Raw genomic sequence first — 13,880 nt, 5'->3', positions numbered from 1 at the left:
CACTAATTCCTGATTTTCGTCTAATCCACCTCACATTATTCCGTTACCTCTCTTTTTGGCGAAGGGCGATTTGCGAGAAAGAATGTAGGGTAAAAATGTTTAGAGACTGTTATGAAACTTTTTTGCTAAATTTTAATTAGTAGTTAACAAAGACTGTCACGTCGTTTTAAAATTGTTTATAGATAACATGTTACCTTCCATTTGGCTAAATAAAGTAAATGCCTGTTTATAGTATATGTCAATCGAACACTATTAAATATTTGTAGGTACTTTTTGTATTTTTACGTTGCCTAACTTAACTGAGAAAAGCCCGCCAATACCATTCGCTGTTCCCCTATTTTGCGTACAAGGAGTATAAAAGCTGTATTAGAATAACCGTCTGAGATAGCGGTTTTATTCAATTTTAATTATTTGTAAGTGGATATTCTATTAGAAATGGTTGCAGGTTTTGGTGGAGGGAAAATGTTCGTCATCAAAAGAGGTAAGTCTCTTATAAATATGTTTTTGGCCGAATGTTTAACCTTTTTGATTGATACACTTGTACGTATTAACAATCTTTTCAGACGTTAATTTATTGTAAACGCCACTTTCTTTTCAGATGGACGAAAAGAAGAAGTTCACTTTGACAAAATAACTTCACGGATCCAGAAGCTATGTTATGGTCTTAACATGGATTTTGTAATTCCTGTAAGTACTTACATTATACTTTTATTGGACCAACCATTGTAGTTAGGGTTGGGGGCCACTGGGGTTTGAGTGGCCAGGTCATTCGCGTTTCACGAAAGCAATCAGGACTCCATTCACAGTGGGTTAAAACCCATTTGTTTTACAAGTGGAAAACTTGTACATTGTCATGAGCCTTTGGATTTCCTTGGGGTTCTTCAAATTTCCCCTCTTGTTCATTCCGTCATTGCACCAATCACATATATTGTCCTAAATAAACTTGGTTTGGACGGAACATTAAGCGCTAGTTCATTCATCATTTTGTTGATGCCCATTGTTTTGCCCACATTTCATTAATTGACTGCATCAAAACTTGATTTTTTACTCCAATTCCTATTTAAAATGCCTATTTGGCATATTACATAAATAGGTAATTATTCCGTATCACGTATCCAAGTTTATCCCTTGATCGTGATGGCAATGATCTTGCATACATTCTGTAGTTCATGATGCTTGCTGTTTTAATTTAGTACGTCGAAAGATCCTGGACATAGTAAACTTGAATATTACAACACAAACAAATTGTCCTATTTTTTTCTTTTGTATTCCTACATTTTATTATTATAATTCATTGTTAAGTCACAAGTTTTTTGTCCAGGATCTTTGGATGGACAATATTAAAACATCAAGCATTATGTACCACAGGATGGTTATATGTATACAGGGTCATGCCATCAGGATCAAGGTATAAAAACTTGGATACATAAGGAATTTTTACTCATAAATATAATATAATTATTAGTGTAGGTATAAGACAATGAAATGGTTTCGGTAAATATGTAGTTGGGCGGTATTTGCGAAAAAAAATGTTAAAAATCCGACAATACCTTTATTTTATGCTCTTCAACGTCCTCTTTTCATTAAAAGTGGCGGAGGTAAGAAATTCCAAATACTTTAGGAGATATCGAATTTTTAAATTTCATCATATGTAGTTGAGCGGTATTTGCGAAAAAAATGTTACAAATCCGAAAATACCTTTATTATATGCTCTTCAACTTCCTCTCTTCATTAAAAGTGGCAGAGATAAGAAATTCCAAATACTTTAGGAGATATCGAATTTTTTAATTTTGCAATACAAGACCTGTGGAACCATTCGAGCGACGCCATTTTTGTTATTTTGCAGTGTGTTCGTGAATACGTGAATCATCAATGCGTAATTAATAAAATGGTTGATTAGGTCAGGTCAGTTACATTATTAATACTTTCAAACTAAGCCGACATTAAAAATAATGTGAATTAATTTTAATTATTCTTTAGTTTTAAATTATTTATAATGTAACTGACCTTACATAACAAACCCGTAACAAAGGATGCACAGTAACAACTCACGTAAATTATTTTTTGTTACTTATTACTTGCGCAAAAATATCAAAAACACAAATAAGACTTTAAAATTAGAAACTTTAAAAACTCACCTAAATTGGAGGCGGTAATTAAACACCGTTTTAAACAATAAATGAACTAAATAATCACGTATTGGTTCGTTTGAATTCTGGCCTATCACGAACAATCATGCGACATCATTATCCAATAAAAAAAGTAGATACTCGTACCTCGTACGTAAACAAGAAACAATGTTAACCGCCACATCACGGCACTGGTATTGTGATGAAATTTAAAAATTTGATATCTCCCAAAGTATTTGGAATTTCTTATCTCCGCCGCTTTTAATGAAAAGAGGAAGTTGAAGAGCATATAATAAAGGTATTTTCGGATTTGTAACATTTCTTTCCCAAATACCGCTCAACTACATATGATGAAATTTAAAAATTCGATATCTCCTAAAGTATTTGGAATTTCTTACCTCCGCCACTTGTAATGAAAAAATGACGTTGAAGAGCATAAAATGAAGGTATTTTCGGATTTTTAAAATTTTTTTTCGCAAATACCGCCCAACTACATATTTACCATGGTTTCTGAAGTTGAATTGCATAAAAAAAATTTAAATTCGGAACGTGAGATTCCATCATTATTCATAAATTTGCTTTACTGTGTATCCTGAAGTGCAAGTATTGTGGTCATGCTACATTTTTGTGGTTAGTTGATCAAAGAGCTAAGATGCATGATGCAGCCTGTGTGCCTTTTGCATTGCCTCGCTTTTGCTATACAGCAAGCAGAAATGTACAAAATTGCAATCAGTAAATTTCCGAGGCTACAGCTTTTCCGTAAAATAAAATAAAATTTTGAAAATTGTGTTTTTCATTACTATAAACGTACTTTGTTTTACCCAGAAAGCAGGGTTTATAAATTTCTACTGTTTTCTGAGAAATTACCATTCATGGGTTGCATGACAAAAGCCTGTGCATTGACGTGGCCACAGTCAGTTTGTGCTTTAATTGCGTGGCCAATGCTGTAGTTCTCCATACAAAAGAACATGTATATTTTGTACTTAGGTTTTATGATGCAGTCAAAGTAAATAGACATAGTAAATAAACATTAAAAAATATTTGAGTCTCTACTGTGCATCCAGACCCAAGCATCTACCCTTGATAGGTTTCGCTTAGCAGTATTGACGTGCGGAGCGCCAACTTATTACTAGCGATAGCACGTAACCTGATGTTAAAATTACTATGCTTGATAATTCCCTTATAATTTTTTATTGCATTTTGACGTGGGAAAGAAGACTATCATTGTGTACAAAATTTTGTGGAATGCAGTTGGTCTGCTCTAAACATGTACTTACATCATACACAAACATCAAATCACTACTTCGTTTTTTAAGATGCAGCTTTTTCTGTTGAATGTTGTAGGGATGTGTGTTAGCATGCTAGACATATCCTAATCCTAGAAAAGCCAATGGATTTGAAAATGGTGAGGATAAAAACCTGGAAATATCAGTGAAAGAGTCAACGGTAACGTTAACTCAAGTTGTAAATTGTTATGTGATTTACAGTATTGTATGATTTTTCTTTTGACTGGAAAAATTCTATGTTCTCAATTAATATAATTTTTGAGTTCCAGTTGTAAAATTAGGTTTATGAGTGAAAATAATATAAAAAATAAATATTCTTCCAATAAAAGAATACAAATTATAGCTATTGTGGTTTAATACTGAGTATGAGGTATGTAGATATACATGCATGATTGAAAAAAGTAAATACGTATTGAAATTCACAAAAGAAGGGGGGAAAAAACTTGTTTGAGAAGCCATGTTACTCTTGTTCACGTGGCAACCGACTGCAGGTAACAAGACGTGTGGAACACCGTAAGAGCCAATTGTAACACACTATGCTAATAGAAAACCCCACGCTGTTGATACAGTCACATCTTTTGCTGGACTGGTGTGATGACGCTAGGTTTTCGAGTATTATTCTCTCCATTGTGTTTGCTAGTCGTCCCAATATCCCAGTTAGGCCAAGGATTTATCACTTGTGTGAGATTCCTCTTACGGGTCAGGACTAGGGTTGGTGCTCCGTACTGCATGATGCTGTGTCCCTGCCCCCACAGCCGGCGGTGACCCAGAAGGTCATCAGCGGGCTGTACTCTGGCGTGACGACGGTGGAGCTGGACAATCTGGCGGCGGAGACGGCCGCCACGATGACCACCAAGCACCCGGACTACGCCCTGCTCGCCGCCCGCATCGCCATCTCCAACCTGCACAAGGAGACCAAGAAGACTTTCAGCGGTGCGTGCTCCCGACCCGTCACCGTCTTCCAGGGTTTCCTCCGGTCTTCCAGGGTTCCCTCTGGTCTTCCAGGGTTCCCTCCTTTCTTCCAGGGTTCCCTCCGGTCTTCCAGGGTTCCCTCCTTTCTTCCAGGGTTCCCTCTTTTCTTCCAGGGTTCCCTCCGGTCTGCCAGGGTTCCCTCCTTTCTGTCGGGGTTCCCTCCGGTCTGCCAGGGTTCCCTCCTTTCTGTCGGGGTTCCCTCCGGTCTGTCGGGGTTCCCTCCGGTCTGCCGGGGTTCCCTCCGGTCTGCCGGGGTTCCCTCCGGTCTGCCGGGGTTCCCTCCGGTCTGCCGGGGTTCCCTCCGGTCTGCCGGGGTTCCCTCCTTTCTTCCAGGGTTCCCTCCGGTCTGCCGGGGTTCCCTCCTTTCTTCCAGGGTTCCCTCCGGTCTGCCGGGGTTCCCTCCTTTCTTCCAGGGTTCCCTCCGGTCTGCCAGGGTTCCCTCCGGTCTGCCAGGGTTCCCTCCTTTCTTCCAGGGTTCCCTCCGGTCTTCCAGGGTTCCCTCCGGTCTGCCAGGGTTCCCTCCGGTCTGCCAGGGTTCCCTCCTTTCTGTCGGGGTTCCCTCCGGTCTGCCGGGGTTCCCTCCTTTCTGTCGGGGTTCCCTCCGGTCTGCCGGGGTTCCCTCCGGTCTGCCGGGGTTCCCTCCTTTCTTCCAGGGTTCCCTACGGTCTGCCGGGGTTCCCTCCTTTCTTCCAGGGTTCCCTCCGGTCTGCCGGGGTTCCCTCCTTTCTTCCAGGGTTCCCTCCGGTCTGCCAGGGTTCCCTCCTTTCTTCCAGGGTTCCCTCCGGTCTGCCAGGGTTCCCTCCTTTCTGTCGGGGTTCCCTCCGGTCTGTCGGGGTTCCCTCCTTTCTGTCGGGGTTCCCTCCGGTCTGTCGGGGTTCCCTCCGGTCTGCCGGGGTTCCCTCCTTTCTTCCAGGGTTCCCTCCTTTCTGTCGGGGTTCCCTCCGGTCTGTCGGGGTTCCCTCCGGTCTGCCGGGGTTCCCTCCTTTCTTCCAGGGTTCCCTCCGGTCTGCCAGGGTTCCCTCCTTTCTTCCAGGGTTCCCTCCGGTCTGCCAGGGTTCCCTCCTTTCTGTCGGGGTTCCCTCCGGTCTGTCGGGGTTCCCTCCGGTCTGCCGGGGTTCCCTCCTTTCTTCCAGGGTTCCCTCCGGTCTGCCGGGGTTCCCTCCTTTCTTCCAGGGTTCCCTCCGGTCTGCCAGGGTTCCCTCCTTTCTTCCAGGTTTCCCTCCGGTCTGCCAGGGTTCCCTCCGGTCTGCCAGGGTTCCCTCCTTTCTTCCAGGGTTCCCTCGTTTTTCTGTCGGGGTTCCCTCCTTTCTGTCGGGGTTCCCTCCTTTCTGTCGGGGTTCCCTCCTTTCTGTCGGGGTTCCCTCCGGTCTGCCGGGGTTCCCTCCGGTCTGCCGGGGTTCCCTCCGGTCTGCCGGGGTTCCCTCCGGTCTGCCGGGGTTCCCTCCTTTCTTCCAGGGTTCCCTCCGGTCTGCCAGGGTTCCCTCCTTTCTTCCAGGGTTCCCTCCGGTCTGCCGGGGTTCCCTCCTTTCTTCCAGGGTTCCCTCCGGTCTGCCGGGGTTCCCTCCTTTCTTCCAGGTTTCCCTCCGGTCTGCCAGGGTTCCCTCCTTTCTTCCGGGGTTCCCTCCGGTCTGCCGGGGTTCCCTCCGGTCTGCCGGGGTTCCCTCCTTTCTTCCAGGTTTCCCTCCGGTCTGCCAGGGTTCCCTCCGGACTGCCAGGGTTCCCTCCTTTATTCCAGGTTTCCCTCCGGTCTGCCGGGGTTCCCTCCGGTCTGCCGGGGTTCCCTCCTTTCTTCCAGGTTTCCCTCCGGTCTGCCAGGGTTCCCTCCGGACTGCCAGGGTTCCCTCCTTTATTCCAGGTTTCCCTCCGGTCTGCCAGGGTTCCCTCCGGACTGCCAGGGTTCCCTCCTTTATTCCAGGTTTCCCTCCGGTCTGCCGGGGTTCCCTCCGGTCTGCCGGGGTTCCCTCCGGTCTGCCGGGGTTCCCTCCTTTCTTCCAGGTTTCCCTCCGGTCTGCCAGGGTTCCCTCCGGACTGCCAGGGTTCCCTCCGGTCTGCCGGGGTTCCCTCCGGTCTGCCGGGGTTCCCTCCGGTCTGCCGGGGTTCCCTCCGGACTGCCAGGGTTCCCGCCTTTATTCCAGGGTTCCTTCCAGCCTGCCAGGGTCACAGATAAAATATACACTCGCTAGTTAGAATACTGTCCCGGTTTCTTGGACCCAGTAATTTCTGCACAACAAGATTGTCATGTTTTCAAAACTACTGTGCAGTTATATGTTGGTGTCTCGACTGAAGTTAATCGTCAGCTGGGAAAAATTTTATGTCATGGTGACCTGTTGCCTGAGATTTGTAGAGCCCCTCTATGAGTATCGTACTGTCTTAAAACCAGGACTGTTAATCATAAATATATACGCCATTAATAATCCAAGTATTTTTAATACTGATTTAAATTTAACATAACCGCTCCACACTACTGTGTATTAATTGGAAGCACAATCAGTATCTTTAGAGTCTTTAGCCAGGCGACAACGGTACAGCACGGCGGCATACGCGCGGACGTAAAAAAACATTTGGTCTTTTACACTCCATAGCCGCAACTTAACTTGCCATAGCTGATGTTTGTACAACAGCCGATAGCATAGTCAGACCTGCGTGTGCATCTCTTCCCCCCTTGTATGGCTAACTGTATGCCATGGCACATCTGTTTACAGTAGTCCAAACAGACTTTGTGGCGTCATGCCTGCAGAGATTTCTCGCTAACAGATATTTACGGACGTGCTATTCAAGACTGGGGTATTATAATTAACATTATGCTAAATGAATTTGTGTAATCTGAGGACGTGTTAAGTGCAGGATTGGTGTATATTACTATTACAGTTGAAATTAGTAGGGTTTTATTTTATCATATTCATATAGTATGATTTTTTCCTTAGTAGCAATACTCCTGTCAAACAGTTTTTTTGGTATGTGTGGGTACCTTAATTGCTGGATGAGTAAACCATTTGCATGGAAACTAAATTCACTATCTTTGTAACTCAGGTGTGGTTTCTTGGCTTTTAAGTTCACTTCTCTTTCATTTGTGACGAGCAGAAACAATAGTGTTTGTTTTGCCGTTCAGGCTGTTGGTGTTTACCTCGCCGTGATAAGGGGTCGTGAACTTGGAAGGCAACCGCTGTGTTGTATGTACAAACAAATAATGTTGTGTTCTTAGTCAACAACGTTTGCAATGTGAATTTGCATAAATCTCTTCAGTTGAATGCTGGGCTGGTTTCTTTCTTCGTGGTAGGCCGTGACTAATTTCTTTTTTGAAATCCATGATTACATACAAAACTTATCTCAAAGTGTTTTGAGTTTTGGTCTCTAATGATCCAGCTGCTGACAAAAAAGTTATTTTGTGTAGAATGTGGTCAAAATAACTTTGGGTAACCAAAAGCTGAGTTCCCACATTCAGGGAAAATCTGTAACACAGGGAAATCTCAGGGGATTTGGAAGGTGTTTTAAAAACCTTGAAAAAAACTTATTAAACACCATCATCTTGTGAAACAGTGCTGTCAGCAATTTTACACATCCTATTGTGTAGTATCTTAATGTCTAAAACTGTATACGTATGTTCGTCATAAATTCGTGAGCCGGTAATAATCCGTAGCACTTGTAATAATTAAACGTAAGGGATATAAATAACGATGTATTAATTTTAAACACAATGAAGAATCAAATTTTGCTTAAACCATTATTTGTTGTGGTTTTCAGACTAGTAGTGTCAGTAATGTAAAAGAAAAAATTGCAGTGCAAACTTAAATATGTTGAATTCATCTCTGAAAAGCTTTTAGGTTTCTAACGCAAAAATTAGCTCCTTCCTGCAAATAGTAGATATATTAGTTTTATTCCTAATTTTGCATGTTGTAAGAAAAAAGTTTGAGCGATTCTTTCAGTACCCGCCAGAGATGTGTAACATCTGACCTCGGTAACGAGCAAATTCACGTGTTCTCATATTACACTTATAATGCGAAACTCGTACACGCAATTTAACGTGTAATTTATAATTATTTAAAATAATCCCAAGCGTGATTAATATGGGCAAATTGTGTTTTCAAATACATTTCTTGACTCGAACGACATGTAGTTTACGCGCTGGCCGCTAGAATTCGTTGCTGGAGCAGCTACGTCTGCTATTGAATCATTTGCTTAGCAGACCAAGATGTTAAAACTACCTATATAATGAAACTGCTAATAAATTTGAATATATATATATATATATATATATATATATATATATATATATATATATATATATATATATATATATATATATATATTTACACACACACACACACAACCCCGGATTTGGATCTTATTTTTGACAAGAAATTTTTTTAAATTACTGCTCAACTTGTTAAAATTCCTTTGACTTTGTGAAGTTTGGTTTGCCCTATCCGCTACAGATGGCAGCACCGTTGTTACACATTTCCGTTCCATGTGATTCCCGTCACATTCATGAAACTTCTCCCACCAAATGCTGTATACCGAGAAATAAGATGTGACATCTATAATTAATGTGTAATGTAAATTAAATCGTTGTAAGTTTTTTTTTTTTACTGGTTCTCAAAAAGTCTTGAAACTGTTTCAGTGGGTATTTATAGACATACTTTTAATATTAATATATGTATGTAAAATGTGTTTTTATCAATTCATTTTGTCCCTTTCAGATGTGATCGAAGATCTGTACACAATGGTGAACAGTGCTACAAATCAACTTTGTCCGATGATATCGGTCGAGCACTACAATATAATCATGAAGAATGCAGAAAAACTGAATTCATCCATCATCTATGATCGGGATTTCAATTACAACTACTTTGGGTTCAAGGTAACATTTTAATTCATCTTCTTGTGCACCCTCTTCCCTTTTTTACACTTTTATATGGGCTTGTGTTGGAGAAATATGTACAAGTATTATTTATGATGGTATATAGAAAATAGGTAATTCGTAGAGTGATGAAATGAAAATAGTCTGCAGTATAGCTCTGAACTACAACTAAAATCACTAAACTAGTCTTTATCTTAAACATGTCGTATCACTAAATATGTTTAAAATATAATAAATTTAATTAATGTAGTTTTTTATTGTGAACTTTGCGTTATTTAGTTTGATCTTGAATTTAGGGTGGGTCGGTCGAGTTCTCAAATCCCGCCAAATCTCCGGTGTTGGCTGAAAACAGCTGAAACTTTTTTTTTTTTTGTGAAGCACATTTGTTTTGAAATACCAACTTGATTACAAAAAAATAATATTTAAATTTGAAAATTTTGATCTTGGAAGTCTGTAAAGCACGTTTCTGATACCAAAGCACCAGGGGAGAACGGTTGGGATGACCTTGTCGCCAGACGCTGGAGCGCTCGTACCTGCTGCGAGTGAACGGCAAGGTCGCGGAGCGGCCCCAGCACATGCTCATGAGGGTGTCGGTGGGAATCCACGGCGAGGACATAGACGCCGCCATCGAGACCTACAACCTCCTGTCGGAGCGCTACTTCACCCACGCGTCGCCGACGCTCTTCAGCGCCGCCACCCCGAGGCCCCAGATGTCCAGGTGCCTCGCTCCCGGTTCCTTCCGTTGCTTGCGTCTCGACGCTGTGGTGCCGTGCGAATCACCCCGCATCGCCCAGTATTTTTTTACAAGAAAAATAAAGGAAATATTGTGAAGTTGTACTTCTGATGCGACTTCCGACAAGGTTGCGTTGAACGTTGTAACGCTCCCATGGAGAATTATTTGCATGCAATTAAAAACTATTTTTTAATGATGTCAAAGAAGTATAACCTCTCACGCGCGTACCTAAGTACACGCACCCATTTTTTTTTATTTTTTTTTTTGTTAAAAATTACCAGAAATATGCACTATACCTAGCAGATGATTACACCACTTTCAGCTAAAAATATCATAACTTTCGGATAGAATAACGGCACTTTGTGGCAAGTAAAAGAAAATGCAGAAAAACTACACTTAAAAAAAGGAAATGTTCTCTCTGATATTATTTTACTTAAACCTTTATAATATTTTTGTAATGTTTTATTATGTGCAAGTACCAATTAATGATTCATATAATTTAAAGTTATTGCCATAATAGTGTTTAATATGTGTAGAAACTAAAAAAAAATATAACATGATGATTTTTGCAAAACCTCTCTTTAAAGAACTTCTCTATAAAGTAGTTTCCAATTTATTGGTCAAATAAAATACTTGATAAATACCTTCCTTAGTAAATATCTACAGTTGCATCTTAGCTGTGATTCACTGTAAATGTACTGTTTGTCAACTACAAAGGTGTTTGTGTTAGAATTTTTAATTTTCCTCCTGGAATATATATTTTTTGAATCTTTTTCCTTGAATATGAAATGTTTTAAATTTCAAAGATTTGATGGTATTTGAGGATTTTATTTCTGTCTCTCTCTAATTCTGAAACTGCGCCATCCAACTTGGTCACACATTAGAGTCATCTTTGGAGGTACAGGGGAGGTTTGTTACTGATGACCAGCGATGGTGATTTTTAGTTTTCGCGAAATAGATGCGAAAATGTGCTAAATTATATTTTTTCTGCTATAAAATGCGAAATCTAGACTATTCCGAGATAAATGCGAAATCAAGGTAAAAAAAAAAGTAGATTTATTTAATGCTTTTTAAAAAATATACTTTTCTTCAGTAATGTAAAATGAGAGAATTGGTTAAATCTTGTTTTTAAAAAAATGCTACAAAATGCTAAATTTCAAATTCAAAATGTTAAATGTTATTATTTTAAATGCTATAAACCACCATATGTACTGATGACTGAAGAGTGTTGTCTGCCCAACGTCGCAGCTGCTTCCTGCTGACGATGAAGGACGACAGCATCGAGGGCATATACGAGACTCTGAAGCAGTGCGCGCTCATCTCCAAGTCGGCGGGGGGCATCGGCCTCAACGTCCACTGCATCCGCGCCACGGGCAGCTACATCAGCGGCACCAACGGCGTTTCCAACGGGATCGTCCCCATGCTGCGGGTGTACAACAACACGGCTCGCTACGTCGACCAGGGCGGCAACAAGGTGCGGCGCTCGGATCCTGACACTTCCTCAGGTTTCCTAATGTTCCTCTCACCCACACTCGCCATTCTCACTCACTCATCCTTATTCACCCGCACTCATCCATTCGCCCACACTCTCACCCACTCACCCTTACACAATCACACTCTTCCTTATCTTACTCACCCACTCACCCTTACACAACTACACACTCACCCATATCTTACTCACCCACTCATCCTTACACAACTACACACTCACCCTTATCTTACTCACCCACTCACCCTTACACAACTACACACTCACCCTTATCTTACTCACCCACTCACCTTTACACAATCACACATCCTTATCTTACTCACTCACTCACCCTTACACAACTACACACTCACCCTTATCTTACTCACCCACTCACCTTTACACAATCACACTCACCCTTACACAACTACACACTCACCCTTACACAACTACACACTCACCCTTATCTTACTCACCCACTCACTCTTACACAACTACATACTCACCCTTATCTTACTCACCCACTCACCCTTACACAACTACACACTCGCCCTTATCTTACTCACCCACTCACCTTTACACAATCACACATCCTTATCTTACTCACCCACTCACCCTTACACAACTACACACTCACCCTTATCTTACTCACCCACTCACCTTTACACAATCACACTCACCCTTACACAACTACACACTCTCCCTTATCTTACTCACCCACTCTCTCTGACTCACCCCCACTCACCCACACTCACGCTTGCTCACCCTGCCGACTCCTGGTCTAGAGCACAGAGTGTGGGAACAATGCTGGATGTCGTCGAGATGCCAGGTTGTGTACATGTTCCTTCCTCGGTTGCCCGCGCAGCGGCCGGGGGCGTTTGCGATCTACCTGGAGCCGTGGCACGCGGACGTGTTCGACTTCCTGGACCTGAAGAAGAACACCGGCAAGGAGGAGCTGCGGGCGCGGGACCTGTTCTACGCGCTGTGGATCCCCGACCTGTTCATGGAGCGCGTGGAGCGCGACGAGGAGTGGAGCCTGATGTGCCCGCACGCCTGCCCGGGGCTCGCCGACTGCTGGGGCGACGAGTTCGTGCGGCTCTACACGCGGTGAGGCTCGACTGGCCGGATCAACCTGTCTCGCTCTTAGTTCCGTATAGAACATGTTGTTTATAAACAAGGTTGGAAATGGTTTTTAGGAAATTATTAAAGTATGTTATCGCATAATTGTCGCACATTTTGTACTAAAATCAAGTTTGAAAAGGAGTGCATTTTTTATGCAAAAAAAATAATCATTTTGTTAAGTAGGTTATTCAGAGAAACAAAACCTAGTCATGGAAAGTAAGTTTATGCGAGAATTCTTTTCTCCAAATTTAGACGCCCTAAAATAACGGTGCAATATTTATGTATATGGTAAACTTAATAGAGTTGTTGGTGACGTTGATCACTTATGGGTTCGTATCGGCACAGCTCCAGTATTTTGTACGGACATGCTTTTCAGTGCAATCTCGGTTTTATCGCAGTTCACCCTGTCGTCTTGTCCTTGGCTGTCGATTGGCGTCATGACTGAAGCTGTACGTCCCGTGTCTTTGGCCGCTCTGTGACGGTTGTTCGGTTGTGTTTTGGCGGCAGGTACGAGGAGGAGGGGAGGTTCGTGCGCCGGGTGAGGGCGCAGCAGCTGTGGTACGCCATCATCGAGTCGCAGACGGAGACGGGGACGCCCTACGTGCTGTACAAGGACGCCTGCAACCGCAAGTCCAATCAGCAGAACCTGGGGACCATCAAGTGCAGCAACCTCTGCACGGAGATCGTCGAATACAGCTCCCCTTCCGAGGTGAGCCGTCTCCGTCGAGGGCTGTTTGCGGCCTTCGGTCTTCGAAAAAAAGTCACTGAAAGAGTTTCAATTTGATAATTCATTCATCGGTCAAAGAATTTTCAGCAAGATTTTTTGTCAGTTCAAAGAATTATCTGAAACATTCAAATTTATTATGTATCCTGATGTGACTATAGCGGATAAATTTAAACTTGTCTAAATTTGAATTTTATTAGTTGGAGTTTGAATAAATTGAAATGCAAGTGATTGTATCTGTTTGACACATTAAGTACCTCTGTTCCGGTTGTTATAAAGAAAAAAGAATTCTGGGTGCTACATTTAATATACGTGAATGATTGCCGAGTCATTATTTAGTTATTGAAAATAAGGCTTTGCAGATCAGGTTTTTATTGTTCCGTTCAGTTTCGGTGTGGTTTCACATCAAGAACCTTGGTTCGCGGTTTTGTTTCAGTTCTTAAGAAGCAAAAAAAAAAAAAATAGTGCAACACTATATATGCATAATATTAACTGGGTCATTATTTGGCTTTTAAAAATTTTCAAAAATTCAAAATAGAGGTTGTTCACTCTCTGCATTAGCATAAAACTTAATTTTTTAAAGCATTT

The 13,880-nt window shown here is 42.2% G+C and overlaps 1 protein-coding gene across 1 annotated transcript in view; it reads left to right on the top strand.

Annotated features, from left to right (window-relative positions):
* Positions 1–310: 310 nt before the first annotated feature.
* LOC134541159 (ribonucleoside-diphosphate reductase large subunit) overlaps positions 311–13,880 on the top strand; it is a 28,645-nt gene continuing 15,075 nt past the window's right edge. Inside the window, exons 1-8 of the mRNA XM_063384385.1 lie at positions 311–481; positions 599–687; positions 4,171–4,348; positions 9,085–9,245; positions 9,761–9,963; positions 11,227–11,452; positions 12,312–12,553; positions 13,076–13,277. Of these exons, the coding sequence (XP_063240455.1) occupies positions 436–481; positions 599–687; positions 4,171–4,348; positions 9,085–9,245; positions 9,761–9,963; positions 11,227–11,452; positions 12,312–12,553; positions 13,076–13,277 (1,347 nt within the window). The 5' untranslated portion in view covers positions 311–435. The remainder of the gene's footprint in view (positions 482–598; positions 688–4,170; positions 4,349–9,084; positions 9,246–9,760; positions 9,964–11,226; positions 11,453–12,311; positions 12,554–13,075; positions 13,278–13,880) is intronic.

This window comes from Bacillus rossius, chromosome 18, assembly GCF_032445375.1.
Source record: "Bacillus rossius redtenbacheri isolate Brsri chromosome 18, Brsri_v3, whole genome shotgun sequence".
In the NCBI taxonomy this organism is placed as follows: Eukaryota; Metazoa; Arthropoda; class Insecta; order Phasmatodea; family Bacillidae; genus Bacillus; species Bacillus rossius.
Note: the sequence above shows the minus strand (reverse complement) of the source record. Positions and strands in the feature narration are given on the sequence as shown.